Here is a 22116-nt window from a genome sequence, read left to right on the forward strand (position 1 = left end):
CCTTACTAGAAGATACACAGAGCAGAGAGGCTCAGTCATCTAAAAAGGGCTGGGCGCCGTCGTACAACATGGTAATGGCCTGGAAGTACAAGGCAGGAGACTGACGTTTGCTCTACTGATTGGAAAACAGAGGGATGTGGCCAAAGGAGCAAGATTCGTGACTAGCTGACGGTGGTAAACAGGAACAATTAAAGCGCAAAAACCTCAGAAGTAATGTAACCTACAAGGGCGTCATGACAGCTGTTTGTTAACCACAGCTTGAATGCAGGCCAGACCTCTGAGATCACAAGACATACAACGTTGTGAAATTTGCTTCCAAAAGCAAAAACCTTATTGTCAAGGTCTCTGGTTTGAGGGAGGAAGAACCTGGGGCTATTTCTCAACAAGGGCCAAAGCACAGTCCCTGCCCTTTGGCCCTTCAAAGAATGAGGTCTTTCCTCTCCTCTCCTCCCCTTGAGTCCTTAAGAAAATACGAGTCTGCACCCCACTCCTGACTCTGCCCCACCCCAGACCTCACCGTGTGGTCCCGCTCCACCACCAGCACCCGAATGGCACCTTGCTGCTTCTCCAACCTCTTCAGCCAATAGGCTACGGACAGGCCAACCACCCCACCGCCAACAATCACCACATCGGAGTGTTCGGGGGGCAGGTGGCTGGTGTCACACAGTGGACTCCAGGCCCCTCCAGGAAGGATGGACTGGATCTTCTTCTTAATCTCCAACACCTTTCCATCCCAGTCTGTGGGATACAGTTATGGTCAAAGAGGGCCATACATCTCCTTTTCAGGAGGTGGAGGGGGTGTGTGTGTTAGAGGATGGGCACAGGAGAAGGTGGGCTAAACTGATCACTGAGTTTTCAGTCCTCACTGCCATTCCTTCTCACGAGGCCAACTCGCACCCAGCAGCACTCCACAGCTTGGCTTCATGTTCTCTACACCAGAGTCTCGCTTCCTTTGAGTGCATTATACCCAGCACTGCAAGATTCAACTTCCTAAAACTGACACTCTCTATTCTCTCCATTGGCTAGGGGACTTACACATATTTCTCTCCTGTGCAGACCTCTCTCTCCCCTGAGCGCAGGCTCCTGGACCAAGAGGTCCCGGCACACCTAGAGCTGCACTGCCCTCTAAAGCACGGACCTCTGAGTGGCACCTTATCCTGGATATCCATCACCATCAGCAAACCTACATTCATGTTGTCTGTTATCAAGTCCTGATGACTTTGCCTCTTAAATATCTCCCCAATCTGCCCAATCTGTCCCCCTTTTTTCCCCATCTCTACCACCACTGCCCTAGACCAAACCATGACGTCTCTCCCACCTAAACTGTTAAAAGCTCCTGTTTCCACTCATTCCCCTCTTGTCCAACCCCCCAGCTTCTTTTCTATATCACAGCTAGAATGATCTTTTCTAAACACGAATTTAATCACACACTCTCTTGCTTAAAACCCTCCAGTGGGTTTCCATTACCCTAAGGATAAAAGTCCAAAATCTTTCACGTGGCCTGTGAGACACTGCATGATCTGGCTCCTGTTTGCCCTGTCCTCCCCGAACCTTCCAGCCTCAGCCCCTTCATTCCTGCCACAGGGGATCCACACAGGTGTTCTCCCTGCTTTGAAACTCTGTGCCCACTTCTTTGCCCAGTTAACTCCTTGCTTCCTTTAGATCTCAGCTCAGTTATCATTTTCTCAGGGATGCCTTCTTTCCTGACCCCCTAGACTATGCCAAGTTCTCCTGTCACGCTATCTCATAGCTCCGTGAACCGCTCTTTTGCAGCATGCAACACACTTGCAACTTTGAGTTTATCTGTGATTGCTTCATGCTGTACTATGTCTACCTTCTCCATAGAATCTCCAGTCTAGAACAGTACCTGGCACATCCTAAGTGCTCAATAAATGTCTTGAATACATGAATCCTTTTGTCTTTCACACCTAACTCACAAATCTCCAAGTCTTCTCTCACTGTCTCCAATTCAAAGTTCAAACTCTTCTCAGCATTCGAATCTTTCTTTGATCTGGACTTAACCTTACCTGTCCAGAGTACATTTCATACTACTACTCAAACTCTCTATCTGGATGGCCTTTGCTAATTCCTTGCACAAGAACAATACTTTCCTCCTCCTAACCTTTGCTCAGTTCCCCAGAACCTGGAACTCATGCTTTCCTTGAGCCAGTAAACATCATCTTTCAAGGCTGATCTCCGTTCCCACCTGCTCCATGTACTGCTACAATTACACTAGCTACTGGCACTGGCAGTGCAGGGTACCCTCCGAGTTGGGTTCTCTCCAGTCTTGAACCGGTCTACTAAAGCCTTCCCTCTCCAGCTACACTTCAGGCACCTGCAGGACATCTATCGAATCCTCTCTTTCTCTCCTTTCCTCCTTCACGGCCACAACACTAAGCACAGCATCCTGCACGCGAGCAGGACTTCATGCACTTCTGTGCCACCAATGAATCAGCCCGGCTGCTATTCTGGTGGTAAGCTCAGGCACAGAAGGATCTGGGATTTGTCACCTGAGAAAGGCGACCCTGGGATCCATACCCCTGTCCAGGCTCTACCAGCTCCGGCAAGCAAGGTTACCTCCTGCTCCCAGCGACCCGCTGTCTTCCCAGCGCGGACCGGGACCTCGAGTCCTGAAGGTCACATGGCTGGAGACTGGGGACACCCCAGAACCACGACACCCTCCGCTGCCCTCAGCTTTACCCAGAGTAGAGCCTCCTCTGTGTGTGCCTAGCCTCCGGCCCAAGAGGCCCGGGCCCAAGCCGAACCGCAGCGCCCCCCGAAGCATGGCCCTGCTGCTCTTGGCCGCTAAGTGAGGGGCGCCCTACCCTGGCACGGTCCCAGCCCGCCGTCACTGCTACGCGTCTCCGACTGTTCATTCGAGCGCGCCCATTGGCCAGCGACCCCTCCGGGTCCCACCCCTCCACCCTATAGGCGGCCGTACTGTCCCTTGACTGCCTGAGAGCCCCGCCCAGGCCCGCCCCCACCCGCCATTGGCGAGCCCGGCGTCTACGTCGGTCTTGCGCGCCCGCTGGCCGAGCTGGGGAGGGACCCAGGCCACTGCGCTGAGCGGAAGTGCGGCTGAGCAGGTTTCCGGGGCCGCTGGTGTGACGTGTCCCGCTCTTGGCGCAGCAGGAAGCGGCGGCGATCGCGGCCTGAGTTCCCGGCGCCGGCCCCGGCTCCTTTCCCGCTGCCGCCATGCTCGACTTCTTCACCATTTTCTCCAAAGGCGGGCTCGTGCTCTGGTGCTTCCAGGGCGTGAGCGACTCATGCACCGGGCCAGTTAACGCCTTGATTCGTTCCGTGTTGCTGCAGGTACTGCCCCCGCGGGATCAGAACTCCGGGCTCGTCCCCCTGACCCGGTCCCTAGTCCCCCTCGACTGATCCCGTGCCTCCCTCCCACCCCGTCGGCCCACCTCAAACTGGCCGCTCACTCGTAACTGTGACTCCACTTCTTTCTCCCGCCCCCATCAGACCATCCGGCAACTTTGCGCTGTCCCCTCCCCCTCCTCTTTCTGGGACTCTGGCCGGAATCCGTAGCCTATTGAGACTTACCGTCGTTCCCTCCATTCGCCCCCAGCAGCTTGGTTTTATGTTGTTTCGAAGGCCGGGTGAGATCATGGATGGGAAAACGTCCTTTAAGAACTGTAGATAGTGTACAGCTGCTAGTAAGTCTGATTGTTTATATGAGATGAGGACTCCTTCCTTTCTGGCTCGCACGTGTCCTCCCCTCCCACCTCTTTGCCCCTTTCCCCCAGGCTTGCTCTCTCCTTTTCTCGCAGAAGGAATGCTGAAGAGCAGCTCCCCTGAATCTTCTCGCCCTGGGGACAGGTTTGAGTTTGGGGGAATGTCTAGTTCTTCTCCAAAGGCAATCCTGGAGAGGCCCAAGTCTAGGTGTTGGGACAGTCTGAACTCTGAGACATACTCTTTTTCCAGGAAAGGGGAGGTAACAACTCCTTCACCCATGAGGCACTCACGCTCAAGTATAAACTGGACAACCAGTTTGAGCTGGTGTTTGTGGTAAGTGGGGGTATTTTAGAGGGGCAATGATTACAGTCACCACGGAGTCCTGATTATTCAGAAAACCCTGATTAATTGCACCCAGTGTTTATGATGAAGTAACTGAGAAGACACGGAGGGTGGAGGGGGAAAGGGGAGACGCTCTCGGGCCCAGTCAGAGGGCTTGGCTGCTCCTCAGGTCAGGGAAACCTGCCAGGTGGCTGAGCCAGTCTCTGAAGGCCTAGGTTGAGTTGGCTTCCCTCTGTTCTGGGCTGGCATGTGAGCAGATCTCTTGGCTCTGTTTCTTTCCCTAAACAGGTAGGTTTTCAGAAGATCCTAACACTGACGTACGTAGACAAGCTGATAGACGATGTGCACCGGCTGTTTCGTGACAAGTACCGCACTGAGATCCAACAGCAAAGTGCCTTAAGTCTACTGAATGGCACTTTTGATTTCCAAAATGACTTTCTGCAGCTCCTTCGGTGAGAGGCCTCCCCTCTCCAAAATCAATTTCTGTGACTTGAGCTTCCTTCCTTCCCGAGGGTGGGTGAAGGGTAGTATGTTGTGGATTGAAAGGCACTCCTGAGTTTGCTGCCCAGTTCTGGTTGTCCTCTGGGTGTGAGGGCCCTTTTCCTGGATTTGGACTGTTCCCTTTTCTCTTTAGTGAAGCAGAGGAGAGCAGTAAGGTCCGTGCTCCCACAACCATGAAGAAATTTGAGGATTCTGAAAAGGCCAAGAAACCTGTGAGGTCCATGATTGAGACACGGGGTGAAAAGCCTAAGGAAAAAGCCAAGAACAGCAAAAAAAACAAGGGGGCCAAGAAGGAAGGTGAGTTTGAACTTGGACACCTGGGGGCATGAGAAGTTGTTAAGGTGGGCTGGAGTGGTTCCCCGCCCTTGCCTTTGTCATTGTGTGCCTCCCTCGCTCGGGTGCCCACCACCCTCACCATCGTCCCCGGTCCTCGCGATCCCCCAGATGTGTGTTCCTAGTTTCGTCTTACTGATTTGGAAGGCTTTTCCTCATTTGTCTATTTTGTTGGAATTTGGTCTTTTTTTCCCCAGTGAGTTTTCTCCTTGGCAGGTTCTGATGGCCCTTTGGCTACCAGCAAAGCAGTCCCTGCAGAAAAGTCTGGTCTCCCAGTGGGGCCTGAGAACGGGATAGAACTTTCCAAAGAGGAACTGATCCGCAGGAAGCGAGAAGAGTTCATTCAGAAGCATGGGAGGGGTATGGAGAAGTCCAGGTGAGCATTCCAGCTTTTGCCATACGTACTGCTATCTAGACACGTTGTGGGGAGGGAGTCCTTGTCTCTGGGGTGGATGTTTCCTCTCCTGCTTCTTCATCGGAACCCTTTGTGCTGTAACCCTTTGCAGCAAGTCCAGTAAGTCAGACGCTCCCAAGGAGAAGGGCAAAAAAGCGCCCCGGGTGTGGGCGCTGGGTGGCTCTGCCAACAAGGAAGCCCTGGACTACAGCGCTCCGACCGCCAACGGGGCCCCCGAGGGGGCCCCGCCCGAGGACATCAACTTGGTAAGAGGCAGCAGGGCCAGAGTGAAGGCCAATGTCAATAAGAAATGGGGGAGGAAGGGGAGATGAGGAGGGCAGTACTCTTGACTTCTTGGAGCGAGGGGTGAGTTACTTTGGGAGCTTCCTGAATCGAAGAGGTGGAGAGCAGTGTAGACAGGGTAAATCCAGGCTTTTCCCCCCACAGCCCATCGTGTTCTTGATCCCATCTCCTTCCTTTCCGCATACCCTCCAGATTCGAGGGACTGGGTCTGGGAGGCAGCTTCAGGATCTGGACTGCAGCAGCTCAGATGACGAAGGGGCCGCTCAAAACTCCACCAAGCCTAGGTAGGGGATCCCAGGTGGTGGCTGGTGGGTGTGGCTCCAGAACCGAGGAGACTTGCCTGCTGCCTGCTGGCCACATGTGCACCTGTGACCCTCTGTGCCTGCAGTGCTACCAAGGGGACTCTGGGTGGCATGTTCGGGATGCTGAAGGGCCTTGTGGGTTCCAAGAGCTTGAGTCGTGAAGACATGGAATCTGTGCTGGACAAGATGCGTGACCACCTCATTGGTGAGTCAGCAACGGGTGGACTCGTGTTTCTGGGGTAGGGACGGTGCGGGGGAGAATGGCGGTACCACAGGGGTGGTTCACTGCTGCTGGAGCACTCATACCGCGCCTGTGCCCCTCTTCTCAGCCAAGAACGTGGCAGCAGACATTGCAGTCCAACTCTGTGAATCTGTTGCGAACAAGCTGGAGGGGAAGGTGATGGGGACGTTCAGCAGTAAGTATCTCGCTGGGCCTGGAAGTGCTGGGTGGGCGTTACGCACCCCAGCAGGCCGCCGCGTCCACCTCCACTCTTCCTAGGTGCGTGACTTTTGACAGATCCCGTAACATCTAAATTTCTGTTTCGTAACTTAGACTTTGGGTGTTGATGACCTCTAAATTAGGAGGATTTAAATGAACTAATACTTGTAAAGTGCTTAGGATTCCTGGGCAGGCTCCTAGTTCCCTTAGCTCAGAAAGGGGCTGGGCATTCCTGGAGCACATTACTGGGGCTTCACGGTTATATGTACCTCTCCCCCCACCTCAGCGGTGACTTCCACCGTAAAGCTAGCTCTCCAGGAGTCCCTGGTGCAGATTCTGCAGCCACAGCGCCGTGTGGACATGCTCCGGGATATCATGGACGCCCAGCGTCATCAGCGCCCTTACGTGGTCACCTTCTGTGGTGTGAACGGCGTGGGCAAGTCTACTAACCTTGCCAAGGTCGGTGCAGTTCCACAGCCCGTCTCTGACATCACTTCTTCACTCTGCATTTCCTGGCAACTCTGGGTCTAGGTGACAGTTTTCTTTGCCTCTTTTGCAGATTTCCTTCTGGCTGTTAGAGAATGGCTTCAGTGTCCTCATTGCTGCCTGTGATACATTCCGTGCTGGGGCTGTGGAGCAGCTGCGGACACACACCCGGCGTTTGCACGCCCTGCACCCCCCCGAGAATCACGGTGGCCGCGCCATGGTGCAGTTGTTTGAGAAGGGCTACGGCAAGGATGCCGCTGGCATCGCCATGGAAGCCATTGCCTTTGGTACAGTGCACAGAAAGCTGGGGGGCTTGTCTGGGCCCCTTTTCTCCTTGGGTTCTCTTGGAACTTGCAGAGGACCAGGGTTACCCTACCACCAACTTTCTGCTCAGTGACAGGTCAGGATTAGTGACGTGCCGTGCTCTGCTTTGGGGTAACAAGTGTAGTTGCAGGCAACCTAGTATATTTGTTTATCTCTATTTGGTCACCTTTATCCTACCGCCATCCTTTTCCTAAATATGCCTGATGGCTGAGTATGGGAATTTTTTCTTACACTACCTTGTAACCTAAGGAAAATAAACAGGTAGACTTCTAATATGGCCAGTGTGGGACTTCCTGAGAGGAAAGCTGGAAACGTGACAGTCCAGGAGTTTTGACTTGACCTCTTTTTTTCTCTCTAGCACGTAACCAAGGCTTTGATGTGGTGCTGGTGGACACAGCTGGCCGCATGCAGGACAATGCCCCTCTGATGACTGCCCTGGCCAAGCTCATTACTGTCAACACACCCGACTTGGTGCTGTTTGTGGGGGAGGCCTTAGTAGGCAATGAGGCCGTGGACCAGCTGGTGAGCGCTAGGGCTTGGTTCTCTTTCCAACCTCAGCTTTGGCCACTTTAGGTGCATCTTATTACTTACGTCATGTTCCTCCTTTCCAGGTCAAGTTCAACAGAGCCTTGGCTGACCATTCTATGGCCCAGACACCTCGGCTCATTGATGGCATTGTCCTTACCAAATTTGATACCATCGACGACAAGGTAAATATGGAGGACACAGGGCAAAGTGGGACTGGGAGACGGGAATGGCCATCCTTCACAAGGGAGCAGAGGCTCTAAGGGCACACTGGCTCCACAGCCTCCTGTTGCTAAGGGAGTGACAAGGAGTGGCCTGGGGTTGACTGGGTATCCCCCTTTCTCTGCTTCAGGTGGGAGCTGCTATTTCTATGACCTACATCACAAGCAAACCCATCGTCTTTGTGGGCACCGGCCAGACCTACTGTGACCTACGCAGTCTCAACGCCAAGGCCGTGGTGGCCGCGCTCATGAAGGCTTAACGTGGCTCTCGGCCGATACCAAATCACCGCTTCCCCCCAAAGCCCCCACCCCCGTATCAAGAATGTGCTTTAGAGAACGTGAGCAACTTGTCTTCAGTGCAGTTCAAAGGCAGAGTGAGGGGAGTTCCAGGCGGGGGCTTGCAGCCCCTCCTCACCCCACTCCCTGTTCAGCCCAGCCTCCCTCTGCGAGGAGGGCCTAATCACGTTGCAGTCACTGCCCATTACCCGCCCCCAGCCCCATGCTCCTCCCCCTTCCGACTCACTCAGGCATCCCTTCACTCTGCCTACAAACTCGGTCTCATTACAGCTTTGACCAGTGGTTAGAAGATCCAGCACCAGAGCTCTGCTAGTTAAGTGTGGTCGTGGGGATGTCCAAGCATCATCCCCAGCTCCATTAGATGGAGAGACTTCCAGAGCCAGCTCTGGGTCTTGAGTGGCACCTCCCCCTAGGATACACAGCTTTCAGGTCCCTGGGGCCAGGACGACACCCCCACACTGTGGCAGTGTGTGGCCTGTTCTTAATTGCTGCTGATTCGAGGATGACCCCTGGCCCCGTTTCCCCAAAGCATCAGCTAGGCCACAGTGATGTGTTACAGATGAGTGAAAGAGGAGTCCCTGCTTCCCTCAGAGATGAAGGGAGCCGAGCTGCAGTGCTGCACTGGGCTTCTCAGCTTCCAAGATCTCCTCCCACTTCCAGAATCCAGACATAACTTTGCATGTTCCCCTTCCCAGGAGAAAACCAACTGTCAGAAGGGGAGACACACTGCCCCCTCCCCCTTCTTCACCTGGGATGGATCCTGGCTTTTCCTCATCCTCCTCTACAGTGCCTGGTAGACAAGTGCTACGTTGAATACAGACCTTGTTAAGACTTGTCCTGTAGCTTGGTATTACAGATGTGCTATTAGTGCAATAAGGTGAAGGCTGTCTGCCCAGAGAAATACATAATTTATATAAGAAAATAAATTTCATAAATAAATTGCCTTTTAGGTCTTGGAGTTATTTTACAGGAGGATTCAAAACTAAAATCCTACATCACACGAACTGTAGTTCTAGGATTTATGGTAAGAAGGGAAACAGGAATTGACAATGCTGAGGAATCAGGTAAAAATAAGTAGTTGTCCCAAGAATGAGATCACCTTTCCCCAAGGTGAAAGAAGAGAACTTTTAAAATTTAAATTCGGCTTGTACCTTTGCAGGTTAGGAGTTTTCTAAAGTGACTCAAAGTAGAGGTGGGGCCCTGGGAAGTAAATGAACAAGCTTTTAATACAGCTCAATTATGTAAAATACTGTACACTGTAAAAGATCTAGAAAACTAGAGCTTCAAGCCATGTTTTAAAAAAGCCATTAAGCTTAACTGAAAAACCAAGTATAGAGTACAAAACTGCAACAAGGGCCGCGGCGATCCCGTGGCATCTAGATCCCGAGTCCTTCATGCAGAGCTGTGGCCATAGTCAGTAGAGATGTCCCGTGGATCTGCCGTGTGGACACAGGCCTGTCCAGCCTGGGGGTGGGGCAGGGCGACTTCCGGGTCCCTTGTCACTTGGGTATTGAACTGGAACAGGCCGCGGAGGATCAGGAACCAGCCGGCGCAGCACGAAGGGATAAGCTGCGACACCCGCCCACCAACCCCGGCCTTCAGCCTCTGCGTTCTGGTACTTCCTAGGAGCTGCTTTGGGTTCTTGTGAGTTTACTTGTTAAACACTGTCCACGGTAGGCCCTTACAGCTTGGTCTAATGGTGGTGATTCCTCTAGCCCTCTCATGTACTACAGTCTGTGGAGAGAGAGAAGGGAGAGAGTAAGTGAAGTTTCACAAAACAGGTTTACACATCTAAAGCTGCAGAAATTAAAGTCAAGCTTAACCCTTCAGAAGAGAAGACACAAGATACTAGGAAACTTGTAACAGACTTGGTAGGAAAATATAGACTCTTTAACAGGTAGGAGAGGTTCTCCAAGGTCTTAACTAAGTTCTGGGAAAGCATTTTCTGCTGACAAACTGACAAAGAGTAGAACAGGAAACAGTATACCTCTCATTTCACTGTGTGCTGTCGATGAGCCATTTAGCTGGCCTTCTGACCCATTTAGCTGGCCTTCTCTTACCATCCCTGCTAAACAGAACATACATCAGTATCAGATATTTGACTGAAAAGCTGAAACTACTAATAACAGAAAAGCAACCAACTAAAGGGAGATGAAAGTACATGGCTGACTAAGAAGGATGACATTATTTAGGAATGCACACATTAGGCAGGAGAGTAAACCGGTTAGTCTTCACACTGTTGGGTTAAACAACAGGGAAGCAGTGAGGTCCCTGAGTACACAGACATTACTTGTGAAAAAAACAAGTGTGCTTGCTGTCCCTAACTAGTCCAGAAGGCCAAGTTTAGGTAAAAAAAACTACTCCAGCCGGGGTCGGGAAGCAGCGTGCAAGGGGGCAAATCCAACCAAGTAGAAGAGTGAAAAGTAGCAGACACGCCCACGGTATAAAATGGGTTTAGAGCTGTGCTGTCCCACTGGCCACATGTGCTGTTTAGTTTTAAATTAAATGAAAAATTCTGTTCCTCAGGGAACTCCCTGGTGGTCCAGTGGTTAGGACTCCGAGCTTCCACTGCAGGGGCCTGGGTTCAATCCCTGGTTGGGGGACTAAGATCCCGCAAGCCGAGTGGTGCGGCCAGGAGAAAAAAAAAAAAAAAAATCTGTTCCTCAGTCACACTAACCACACTTCAAATGCTCAATGGCCACATGTGGCTTGTGGTTACAGTACTGGACAGAGAAGATTACAGAATATTTCTATCACTGCAGAAAATTCTATTGGACAGCACTGGGATAGATAATGTATAGGAAGAGGTTTAAATCTGAACACACGGGAGGAAAGAATAGCAATCAGAAACATGGCCAATTAGGATATAAACAAAAGACAGCACCCGAACATACAAATTGGTATTCCTCTCTTGGAAAGCACTTTAGCAATATTTATCAACCACTAAAATGTTCATGCCCTTTGACCTAGTAATTATACTGAGAACCCATCCTACTGGCAAAAGGAAAAACTGTATTGATGAATATACCATTCACTGCAACAGTGCTTACAATAGAAAAAACTAGATACTGCCTAACATAGGGGAATAATTAGGTAACTGTGACATCCACACTGGATTATAACACAGTCATTAAAAACACTGGTTATGGGCATTTTTTACAGAACCAGAACAAAAAAATCTTAAAATTTGTATGGAGACACAAAACACCCCAAATAGCCAAAGCAGTCTTGAGGGAAAAAAACAGAGCTGGAGGAATCAGACTCCCTGACTTCAGACTATACTACAAAGCTACAGTAATCAAGACAATATGGTACTGGCACAAAAACAGAAATATAGATCAATGGAACAGGATAGAAAGCCCAGAGATAAACCCATGCACCTATGGTCAACTAATCTATGACAAGGGAGGCAAGGATATACAATGGAGAAAAGACAGTCTCTTCAGTAAGTGGTGCTGGGAAACCTGGACAGCCTCATGTAAAAGAATGAAATTAGAACACTCCCTAACACCATACACAAATATAAACTCAAAATGGATTCGAGACCTAAATGTAAGACCGGACACTATAAAACTCTTAGAGGAAAACATAGGAAGAACACTCTTTGACATAAATCACAGCAAGATCTTTTTTGATTCAGCTCCTAGAGTAATGGAAATAAAAACAAAAATAAACAAAGGGGACCTAATGAAACTTAAAAGCTTTTGCAAAGCAAAGGAAACTACAAACAAGACGAAAAGACAACCCTCAGAATGGGAGAAAATATCTGCACATGAATCAACAGACAAAGGATTAATCTCCAAAATATATAAACAGCTCATGCAGCTCAATATTAAAAAAACAAACAACCCAATCCAAAAATGGGCAGAAGACCTAACTAGACATTTCTCCAAAGAAGACATACAGATGGCCAAGAAGCACATGAAAAGCTACTCAACATCACTAATTATTAGAGAAATGCAAATCAAAACTACAATGAGGTATCACCTCACACCAGTTAGAATGGGCATCATCAGAAAATCTACAAACAACAAATGCTGGAGAGGTTGTGGAGAAAAGGGAACCCTCTTGCACTGTTGGTGGGAATGTAAATTGATATAGCCACTATGGAGAACAGTATGGAGGTTCCTTAAAAAACTAAAAATAGAATTACCATATGACCCAGCAATCCCACTACTGGGCATATACCCAGAGAAAACCATAATTCAAAAAGACACATGCACCCCAATGTTCATTGCAGCACTATTTACAATAGCCAGGTCATGGAAGCAACCTAAATGTCCAACGACAGACAAATGGATAAAGAAGATGTGGTACATATATACAATGGAATATTACTCAGCCATAAAAAGGAGCGAAATTGGGTCATTTGTAGAGACGTGGATGGATCTAGAGCCTGTCATACAGAGTGAAGTAAGTCAGAAAGAGAAAAACAAATATCATATATTAACGCATGTATGTGGAACCTAGAAAAATGGTCCAGATGAACCAGTTTGCAGGGCAGAAATAGACACACAGATGTAGAGAACAAACATATGGACACCAAGGGGGGAAAGCTGTGGGGGGTGGTGGTGGGATGAATTGGGAGATAAAAGGCTACATTTTAAATTTAAAAAAAAATGGTCCATATGAAAAAAAAAATCTAAAAAAAAATACTGGTTATGAAGACTGCAGCCATGTGGGAAAATGTATGATGTATCACTGAATAAAAAAAAGTACCGGGGGCTTCCCTGGTCGCGCAGTGGTTAAGAATCTGCCTGCCAATGCAGGGCACATGGGTTCGAGCCCTGGTCCGGGAAGATCCCACATGCCGTGAGCAACTAAGCCCGTGCGCCACAAGTACTGAGCCTGCGCTCTAGAGCCCACAAGCCACAACTACTGAGCCTGTGTGCTGCAACTACTGAAGCCCACGTGCCTAGAAGCCCATGCTCCGCCACAAGAGAAGCTACCACAATGAGAAGCCCACGCACTGCAACGAAGAGTAGCCCCTGCTCGCCACAACTGGAGAAAGCCCACGCGCAGCAACAAAAACCCAACGCAGCCAAAAATAAGTTAATTAATTAAAAAAAAAAAAAGTACCAGGAGTGTATGCATACTTTGTTTACAGCCATGAAGAAATGCACAAGGAAAACTTACCTGAAATATACCAAAGTAACTGCTTCTGTTACAGTAATGAATTATAAAAGAATTATTTTCTTTTCCACATTACTTGGTTTTTCTGAAATAAATGTACTGGGATCCTACAGAATCTTTTGAACCCAAGTAATTCTCACTATGCAAAAGAGAGTAGGCAGCACAACGCCAGGCACACAGCAAGAGGTCAGGGTTAAAAAAAAACCATCAGCAAAAGACCTCGGACCTCTCATCGGTATTTATCTATAGAGACTCAAAACATAACCATGGATGAAAGGTAAGCTTGACCTGTCTCAAAACAAAGAAGTGTTTTTAACCTAAAACTGCTCTGCTAGATTTCAGATCACAAACTTAGCTGACCATTCTAATAAAGCCCCTGGCCACACTGAAAATCCTTGATCTTTAACAATTCACAATACCATAATGAGTGATAACTCTGGGGAGAGCTGCTCTGTTAGGAAGCCCACGCAGCTAATGAAAGAGTCTGCGCTGCTCCACAACACTTCTGATGATTTTTGTCAAGAAAAGACACAGTGTAAGAGGAACAGCTGTCCAGCAGGACTTTGTTCTTTTCCACCCTAGCATCTTCCCCAGGTGGAATATCTCAGAACGCAGATCAAAAGAAATAAGTAGAGCTTGGCTATGTACTCCTTGCCCAGTGGAGAAGCCTGCTGAGAGTCCTATGTGTGGGCAAACAGCAGAAGAATCTGGAACACTGCAGGACAGCAGAAAACATACCCCCAAGAAAGAATAGCAAATTGCTTTCACAAAAGAGATAAACCAGAAGATTTTTCTTTTTAAGGGTTTTTAAAAAAAGTCTTCTGGAAAAAGGGTAGACCTAGTTTTCAGTGTTCAGTTATGGTGATGCCTTTTACAGATCTTGTTCCATCAAAACACAGCCATGGATAATAAGAGCTTGTGGAATTTCTCATCACAGGAGAATTCCACTTGAAGCAATCTGATTCAGAAGAGAAACCTGGGAATGATTATTGGGTATAGGACAATTAAATCAATCTGTTAATCTACTAATAGATTAATAAATACATAGATTAATTAATAGATTAATTTAATCTATTAAATTACCTGTACCTTAACAGGCTCCCTAACATGTATTCAGACTGACAATGAAAATGCATACTGGCACATGACTTTTCAAGAACATATTCTACTTACAGCAGGAAAGTTCCTTTGGAACTGCGTGGTGAGTCAGAATGGCCATACCCTGGGGTCCGGCTTTATTCAAACTGAGATTTTAAAAAGCATTCTCCAATTTAGCTATACCAAAAGGTTTTGTATTTTGTAGAGTAACTGAGAACTTGCCTGGAGCCATTAATAAACTGAACCTTTTATCCCCATTTGGCTTTCCTGTTAGAACCTGGAGGTAAAATGTCAAGTGAGTGGTACCCCTACCCTCTGACTTTAATTCCACCATAACAGTTTCCAAACAGCATTTTCAAAGTGTGTCGTTTTTTTTTTTTCTGTTTATAAAGACGAAGCATAATCATAGAAAATGCTAACAGAGAAACAAAACATTAGAATATATCTACAATTTTGTATGCCAGGGACTGACCATGGTGGCATTTTACAACCGGTTTTTTTTTTTTTTTGGTCACTCACAGTATTGTATCTCTGACATTATTTTGGGCAGTAAAAGCATTTTTTCTTTTATGGCTTCGTATGTATTTCATCAATTAATAAATGGTGTATTTATAGAATCCTCCATTTTCTGGAACATTTTAGATTGCTTCCAATTTTTGCCATTTATCTACAACACTGATTACATCCCTACACTTGTATCTTTGTGCAACTGTGTCGTATAATTGTGCAAGTGTCTGGTGATCTCCTTAGGAGAAACTTCTCCTAAGATAAGTTGTATCAAGTGGGATTTCTGGGTCAAAGGTTTTAAACTTCTGAACATATTCCAAATTTCCCTTTCAGAAAAGCTGTACTAACTTTACCTTCTCGCCAATACTACATGAATGTATTCCTTTCCTCACGGCCTTAGCCAAAAGGGAGTTATCATTCTTCTCTATTTTGAAATCTAAACTCTAATTGCATTTCACTTATTAATCTGAAGACTAACCGCCATCTCCCTTCATAATCTGGTTAGGATTATATTCCTCATCTTGGTGATGCCTTTACCCACCACAAACACATAAGAGGCTGAAGAGCGGTTGCCCGCCGAGCCCTCTCAGTCTCAAAACGCATCTTACCTGACCTTCCCCTTGTGGAGATCTCACATGTCAGTCGCCTGAAGTATTCTGGAAGGTCAGCATATTCATTTCCATAGGAGATGACCTTAATCCCTTTGTCCAGCATGTTTTCTCGAAGCTTCTTGAACTCGTCCACATCTCCTCTCCGAACCAGCATGAAATGTTCTAAGTCAGATTTGTGCTTGACAGCCTCCAGAAAAAGGGCTTGGAAAGTGGTGTCATCCACAGTCCAGCCACAGCCCAGGAAAAGGAACGACTTGTTTTCATAGAGCTTCTGAATCTCTCTCTTGTAGGAAAAGAAACATATTAATGACACCGTGAAGACATGTCTGAAACAAGAGTCAACAAGGTCATAACTGCTGCATTTAGCAGACTGTGATGACCGATTAACCAGCATTTAAGAGGGGAGATGCATCCCGTGAAGGAGTCTGACCTCCTCATTGTTTATTACTGTAACTTGATGACTGCCCTAAAATTGTATCTTTACCTGGAGTTCTCCTGCAGGCTCTCTATTCAGGGTCTCACTGGGCTATGCCTTACAGTTTATTTTTTAGATCTATGTGCCCAGAGGCCATAAGGCAATGAGTAGTCTTCAGTATAGCTTACTCTTCCCATTTTCTTGACCATATCTGCCTTTTTTGCTTAACAGAATAAGCCGTGGATAACTAGAGAAGAGAATTCCATCACCAGATCTGCTCAAAGAAAGCCTGACACTTAGAACATTAATATATACATGTGTGTATACATTTATATACGTGTGTGTGTGTGTGTGTGTATATATATATATATATATATATATATATATATATCACACACTACACATATATAAATATAAAAATATTAGAAATGATAGTGATGATAGATGCAGCTATGACAGATGTCAGGGAAAGAACAGGTGAAAAAAAGTTCCCTTATGCTTTAGAAAACATCACATTTTCTTGGTCTTTTTTCACAAAGAAAGCCTCCATTTTATCACCCTATCCAAATTTTTTTCTATGTTTTCCAGTGAGCAATAAGTGAATAAGTGTGATGATTCAATATAAAACCATCACCATTTACATAAAATCTCTTTAGAATGTATGCTCTAGTAGTGACTGGTCAGTGAAAAGCTGCACAAATTAGTTTTGGCATAGAGAGGGCCATTAACACTATACATACCAAACGATGAAGGGTAGTAAGTCTTCTTTGTATGTGAAAATGACACCAATAACACAGTGCCATCTGCTGGGTGTCAATCAAGAACAAAGTAAAACCTCAGAGTTTGACACCTGAAGAGATGTTTGACATTTCCAAAGATGGCATGCACACCCACAAGTTAAGAAGCACAGGAAAGAATGCTTGGCCTTCCTTTTTTTTTTTCCCGCCTTGCCATATGGCATGTGGGATCTTAGTTCCCCGACCAGGGATAGAACCCGAGCCCCTTGCATTGGAAGCACAGAGTGTTAACCACTGAACCCCCAGGGAAGTCCCGGCCTTCCAATTTTAATTAATGAGAAGAAACTGTTATCCCTGGAAGACCAGTGGTGTATTTAGAGGTTTCCCAGGAAGGCTCTCCCGAGGGCAGCAAGGTCAGCACCACTCACCATAACTTCAGTGTTCCTGAGCACATTCTGATACCCAGCTGGGTGAAGGACAATGCCACTAGGGTTGGTGTAGACCCCATGAATGTGTAAGACGCTCAGCTTCCGCTTCTCCTGAGCCCACTCGAGGACCTGCACAACACAAACACAGCTCAACCAGGCGGGCAGGGCTGAGCACTTGCTTCAGGGTCCCAAAGGGCAAGAGGCTCTTTTGAGGACAAGGCTTCTGACATAACTCTCCAGCTTCATGATACTATAGGCCAAGAATGCGGCCACCCGACGTGGCCGCACTTTCTACTTCATGCATGACTGTTAGGAATGAGGGCAGCAAGTCTGGTGATTTCTCTTTGAGAGTAACAAGCAAAAATTAGAATTTATTTGTCATAATTTGCAGGAACCACAGGGCTCTTTCCACTGGTGACATACATGACAGCTCTGGATGACCATCTCAGGAAGGATCCCCGAGATGTCAAACCTTGTATCGATGCCCTGGTCTAGTCCCCTTTCACACTTACTCCAGGCTTGGCCATATGGCTTGCTTTAGCCAAGGGGGCATTAGCAAACAAGAGCAGAAGCTTGGAAAATGTTGGCACAATGAGTCTTATTTCTCTTTTGCTGCTTTTGGAACCCAGCTACCATGTGAAGAAGCCTGATGGCCCAGCCGACTGCCTGCACCAACAAACATGCAATCAAGGCCATCTAACACCACCTAGTCTGGCCCCCAGAGGACTGCAGCCATGTGTGTAACTTGCAAAACCGGCAGAACTGTCCAGCTGAGCCGATCAGCCCAGCTCAAGTAGCAAATTCACATTATCACGGGCAAATAAAACATCGTTTTAAACCACAAAGTTTTCAGGGTGATTTCTTGTGCAGCAATTGATAAGTGATAAAAGAATCACTTCGGTCACCTCTGAGTTACCAAAAGGCTACCAATGAAGAACGATTATTTAGATGACAATGATAATAAGGGCCAACTGGATCCCATGTTTCCATTTTCCCAAGGACTTGAGACAGTATAAATTTATTTTTAACATTCTAGAGAAATAAGGTATGGATTAGGGAAAAACAGTCAAGAGGCACAGCGGTTTAGAATTAGAGTATTACCAGGCTCTATTCTAACTGCCAGTCAATGGCTTTAACCCTTAAACTTCAATATTGCCCCTAATGTGGACTAAAATACAAAGCAAATCTTGAGACTCCAGGATGAAAATGAGAAGGAAGATTTCAAGTCTGATTGATACCTTTAACTTTATTTATTTTTTTTTTAATAAATTTATTTATTGATTGATTAATTTTTGGGTATGTTGGGTCTTCGTTTCTGTGCGAGGGCTTTCTCTAGCTGCGGCGAGCGGGGGCCACTCTTCATCGCGTTGCGCGGGCCTCTCACTGTCGCGGCCTCTCTTGTTGCGGAGCACAGGCTCCAGACGCGCAGGCTCAGTAGTTTTGGCTCACGGGCCCAGTTGCTCCGCGGCATGTGGGATCTTCCCAGACCAGGGCTCGAACCCGTGTCCCCTGCATTGGCAGGCAGATTCTCAACCACTGCGCCACCAGGGAAGCCCAATACCTTTAACTTTAAAAAGGCCCTTATGCTTTTGATGCTGGTCATGATCTTTGGAGATTGTATCAGAAACAGCATGGAAGCTGTTTCTTGCCATTCATTTTTAAATTTCATTCAACCATTTATAAATTCAAAAATATTTACTGAGCACCTACTATGTACCAAGTACTATCTTAGGCATTAGGGTAAGAAGGGCTGACATGGTTCCTGTCCAAATGGAGTTGCTATTCCTCTGGGGCAAACAGGCAGAAAACAAACAAACCAAGATGAAAATGGAAAGTTATATCAAGTGCTTCATTGAAAAAATGAACCAAAAAATAAGGGTGGGTCCTTTCTTAATTAGGATGGTCAGAGAAGACCTCTCAGAGGAAGTGATTCGTAAGTGAAGACTTACAGGTGAAGAAGGAGCTGGCCATACAAAGCATGGGGGCAGCAGGTGGAAAACACTCCAGCCAGAGAAAACCAGTCTTTTCAGCACCATTTCTCTAAATTGGATTTCCTTTTACGACTCGAATTCAAGGTCAGCAAAATCACAAGACTGGCATTATAGCTACTGCTCTGGCAGAGGCAGTACTGTGACATGAGTGCCAGTGGGGGAGTCATTTGTCTCTTCAAACTCTACTTAGCTGGGCTCTAAGTGGGACACAAAGGCAGGCAGGCTCCCAGGAAAACGAAGTATGAAGGCAAATTACAAAAACTACAGGGCAGGACAAATGAGACCCTGTGGCGGTTTATAATCTGTTTTTTCCCCCCCCCTCCTTCTTCAATCATTACGTCTCTGACATCTTCTTATGGCAATGAAAACATTTTCCCTTTTATGGCTTCAGTGTATTTCATCAATTAAATGGTGTTATCTATAGAATATCCCATTGGTGCTAGATTTCAAATTACAACCTCTGGTGACCATTCTAATAAAAGCCTTCTCTCATTAGATGACATAGATGGACATCTGTAATTCCATATTATGGGAGATGGCTTAGGTATAGTATGGGCTACATTAAAAAAAGAAGTCTGCTGAGGTGTCCTTTGAATACTAATCTCAACCCAGCTGTCATTTGGCTTGAAACTTGCTCTTCAGACATCAAAAAGTAGCTTTCGTACATTTCCAACAGATGCCATGAAGAATATATCCTAACAGAGAACTCTAAATCAATACTGCACCCACCTGATATTATCTAGTGTTAAAAGATTTAGATTTCACAGTTCAAATGGCTTCCTATAATCTTGCTTAAAATCGGGTGAAACTGTCAAAACTCACAGAACGGAACACTTTTAAGATCTGTGCTTTTTATTGTACATTGATTTTTATCTCAAAAAACCAAAAACAAAAATCCAACCAGCGATAACAGTCTCCCTTTCTACCTCTCCATAAACGCCAGTACTATACAATATCCCAACCAGAAAACAGTATTTCTCATGAGGATACAATCCACTGGCCTGAAGAGATAAACTAATCCTTTACTTCTTACCTTCTTCTCATCAGTAAGGTCAAGGGATTCAAGTTGTTTCCCCTGATCTGCTGCATAGAGTTCCAGGAGATTGTCAAAATTTGTAGTTAACACCAGGGCTCCATTTTCCATCAGGTGGAGAACTGACTGAAGTAGCTGTTTACCAGAATCTTCCATCTTTGACTCCAAGTCATCAAATACTTCATATAAACAGTCCTTGAAAAATGTGGATCGAACATTACTAGTACGCTGGGGAGCGATATAAGAGAGATAAGTTAGTTCTAGCGTTTTGGTAGGTCATTTGTTTTCATTAAATAACAGCAACTTTTTGAAGAGTGCTTTGCACTTATACTGTCTCTGGGACTTCCCTGGCGGTCCAGTGGTTAAGACTCTGTGCTTCCACTGCAGGCGACACGGGTTTAATCCCTGGTCGGGGAACTAAGATCCCACATGCCGCGCAGCATGGCCAAAATATTAAAAAAAAAAAAAGAAAAAGAAAAAAAAAGTAGAATACTGTCTCCCTCACAGGGTTCTAATACGGAAAATAGGAGGATACATGCCAAGTGCCAGCTCAACAACTTTAGCACATAGCAAGTGATCCGCACTATTACATCATATGCAAAGAAGCACATGCTCTCTAAATAGGCATTTTTATAGAATGAAGAAGATGGGCATGGCGAGGAGAGGTGACTATTACCCGGACTAAAGGAAAACTGGGGCAGAAAGCACAGCTCCAACTACCCTTTAAGCAGGCCTCAGGTAAGAATACTTTCTGTTAAACTTTCCTTATCTAGGGAATAACCACTAAAAGACAGCTCTAAATGTGGTTTAACATGTCTTTTTCTAACCCTAGGTGCTTTTTACAGATGCTGATGGCTTTAGGACAAACTGCTTACCTTCTCCCTGCCTGTTTTTTTCCCTGGTATAATTCAGCAACTTGTTTACAAGGCTGCCAGGGAGAATATTTAGTACATGATAACGGTTACCAAAAGTCTGCATTTTGCAACTGTTAAAAATACCAAAACTAATCAGTTCTGAACAGACTCCCTATTTCTTAACAAATGGTTCATTTAGATAACTGCTTTCCCAGGTTTGTTTTGAATACTACATGTAAATATCTCTGAGAACTAATGAGGAAATATAATACCAATCTCAAGTGGGAAGTTGGCTTTCTAACTTAAAAGGCAAAGTGATCCCTAGGACAAAAGGAATTTGAAACAGGAAAGTAACTATGCAGTGTGCTATAACAAATATCTGATCCCTATCTTATCGCTGCAACACCATTCCATTAGATAATACCTAAGCAAGAATCAGTTCTTAAAGGCCCCATTATTCCCCATTCAAACTCCAAGTAACTGCAATTAGCTGCTAGATAGCAGATGAGCCATAATCCTTCTGTTATTCCTCAAAGTCGTCCCCCTACCTTCCTGGTTTCCCTACATTGTATACCTTTCTAATAGCCCATAAAGATCTGTTTCCATGGAACCACATAAGTAGATTCATAAAGCGCACTTCAATTTGCCAAATGTGCTTCCTATTTTTTTCAAAGTATTTTAAAAAACTATCCATTTTTTCATTATACCTTCCAAGTAAATGGTAAATTATTTTCACAGGAGAAAAATGAGAGCACAGAGGTGAAACAGTACCTCTGCCTGGTGATGACACACCCAGAAGTTTGTCTAGTTCTGTGGATCGCTGTTCTAAGCTACATTTACCACAAGACAGGCTTCTCAGTGTACCCTGTTGTCAGTGGGCTCAGGCTCCTTTCTAGGGCTAACTAGATGGTACAGCCCATGATTTATGTGGCTAAGAACGTGGGTCAAGTTTTTCAACTTCTGTCCGCTCTCTTTACATCATGGCATAAATTATTACGTCACATATTTGCAGCCCACAGGCAACCAACTAGGGACGCTAACACTGAATCAGAATGAACAATCTGATCAGAAACGAACAGTGAAGAAACTGAATTTCACTACATGCAAGAGTCAACCACTACTGAATGCCAGGCACTGTTCTAGATTTGTTATCAAAAA

At 46.3% G+C, this 22116-nt stretch overlaps 3 protein-coding genes across 11 annotated transcripts in view; 1 reads left to right on the forward strand and 2 right to left on the reverse strand.

Annotated features, from left to right (window-relative positions):
- FOXRED1 (FAD dependent oxidoreductase domain containing 1) overlaps positions 1–2817 on the reverse strand; it is a 7764-nt gene extending 4947 nt beyond the window's left edge. For 2 of the 3 annotated variants that reach the window (XM_059930082.1, XM_059930085.1), the window contains exons 1-2: positions 2578–2817; positions 518–738 (exon numbers count right to left, since the gene is read on the reverse strand). In XM_059930082.1, the coding sequence (XP_059786065.1) occupies positions 518–738; positions 2578–2785 (429 nt within the window). In that variant the 5' untranslated portion in view covers positions 2786–2817. The remainder of the gene's footprint in view (positions 1–517; positions 739–2577) is intronic. The other variant, XM_059930084.1, reaches the window with a different exon arrangement.
- A 252-nt stretch (positions 2818–3069) lies between these two features.
- On the forward strand, positions 3070–9095 carry SRPRA (SRP receptor subunit alpha). The gene is made up of 14 exons (XM_059930091.1): positions 3070–3312; positions 3934–4017; positions 4315–4478; positions 4661–4824; positions 5077–5236; positions 5367–5520; positions 5750–5841; positions 5946–6064; positions 6189–6275; positions 6585–6757; positions 6858–7071; positions 7467–7630; positions 7720–7818; positions 7986–9095. The coding sequence occupies exons 1-14, from the start codon at positions 3196–3198 to the stop codon at positions 8112–8114; spliced, it is 1920 nt and encodes a 639-aa protein (XP_059786074.1). The 5' UTR covers positions 3070–3195; the 3' UTR covers positions 8115–9095.
- Positions 9096–9358: 263 nt separating this feature from the next.
- Positions 9359–22116, reverse strand: part of FAM118B (family with sequence similarity 118 member B) — a 59601-nt gene continuing 46843 nt past the window's right edge. For 4 of the 7 annotated variants that reach the window (XM_059930094.1, XM_059930098.1, XM_059930097.1 and 1 more), the window contains exons 4-8: positions 20105–20332; positions 17081–17209; positions 15498–15783; positions 10139–10219; positions 9359–9885 (exon numbers count right to left, since the gene is read on the reverse strand). In XM_059930094.1, the coding sequence (XP_059786077.1) occupies positions 9872–9885; positions 10139–10219; positions 15498–15783; positions 17081–17209; positions 20105–20332 (738 nt within the window). In that variant the 3' untranslated portion in view covers positions 9359–9871. Of the gene's footprint in view, positions 9886–10138; positions 10220–13287; positions 13313–15497; positions 15784–17080; positions 17210–20104; positions 20333–22116 lie in introns of all 7 variants that reach the window. The other 3 variants (XM_059930095.1, XM_059930100.1, XM_059930099.1) reach the window with 3 other exon arrangements.

This window comes from Balaenoptera ricei, chromosome 8 (genome assembly GCF_028023285.1).
Source record: "Balaenoptera ricei isolate mBalRic1 chromosome 8, mBalRic1.hap2, whole genome shotgun sequence".
NCBI lineage: Eukaryota > Metazoa > Chordata > Mammalia > Artiodactyla > Balaenopteridae > Balaenoptera > Balaenoptera ricei.

What these genes read in the sequence shown, in the direction of transcription:
- SRPRA (XM_059930091.1), top strand. Translation starts at nt 3,196, where the DNA reads ATGCTCGACTTCTTCACCATTTTCTCCAAAGGCGGGCTCGTGCTCTGG. An exon ending in GACTTTCTGCAGCTCCTTCG is followed by an intron (nt 4,479 to 4,660) that starts GTGAGAGGCCTC and finishes TTTTCTCTTTAG; the next exon opens with TGAAGCAGAGGAGAGCAGTA. An exon ending in TTGATACCATCGACGACAAG is followed by an intron (nt 7,819 to 7,985) that starts GTAAATATGGAG and finishes TCTCTGCTTCAG; the next exon opens with GTGGGAGCTGCTATTTCTAT.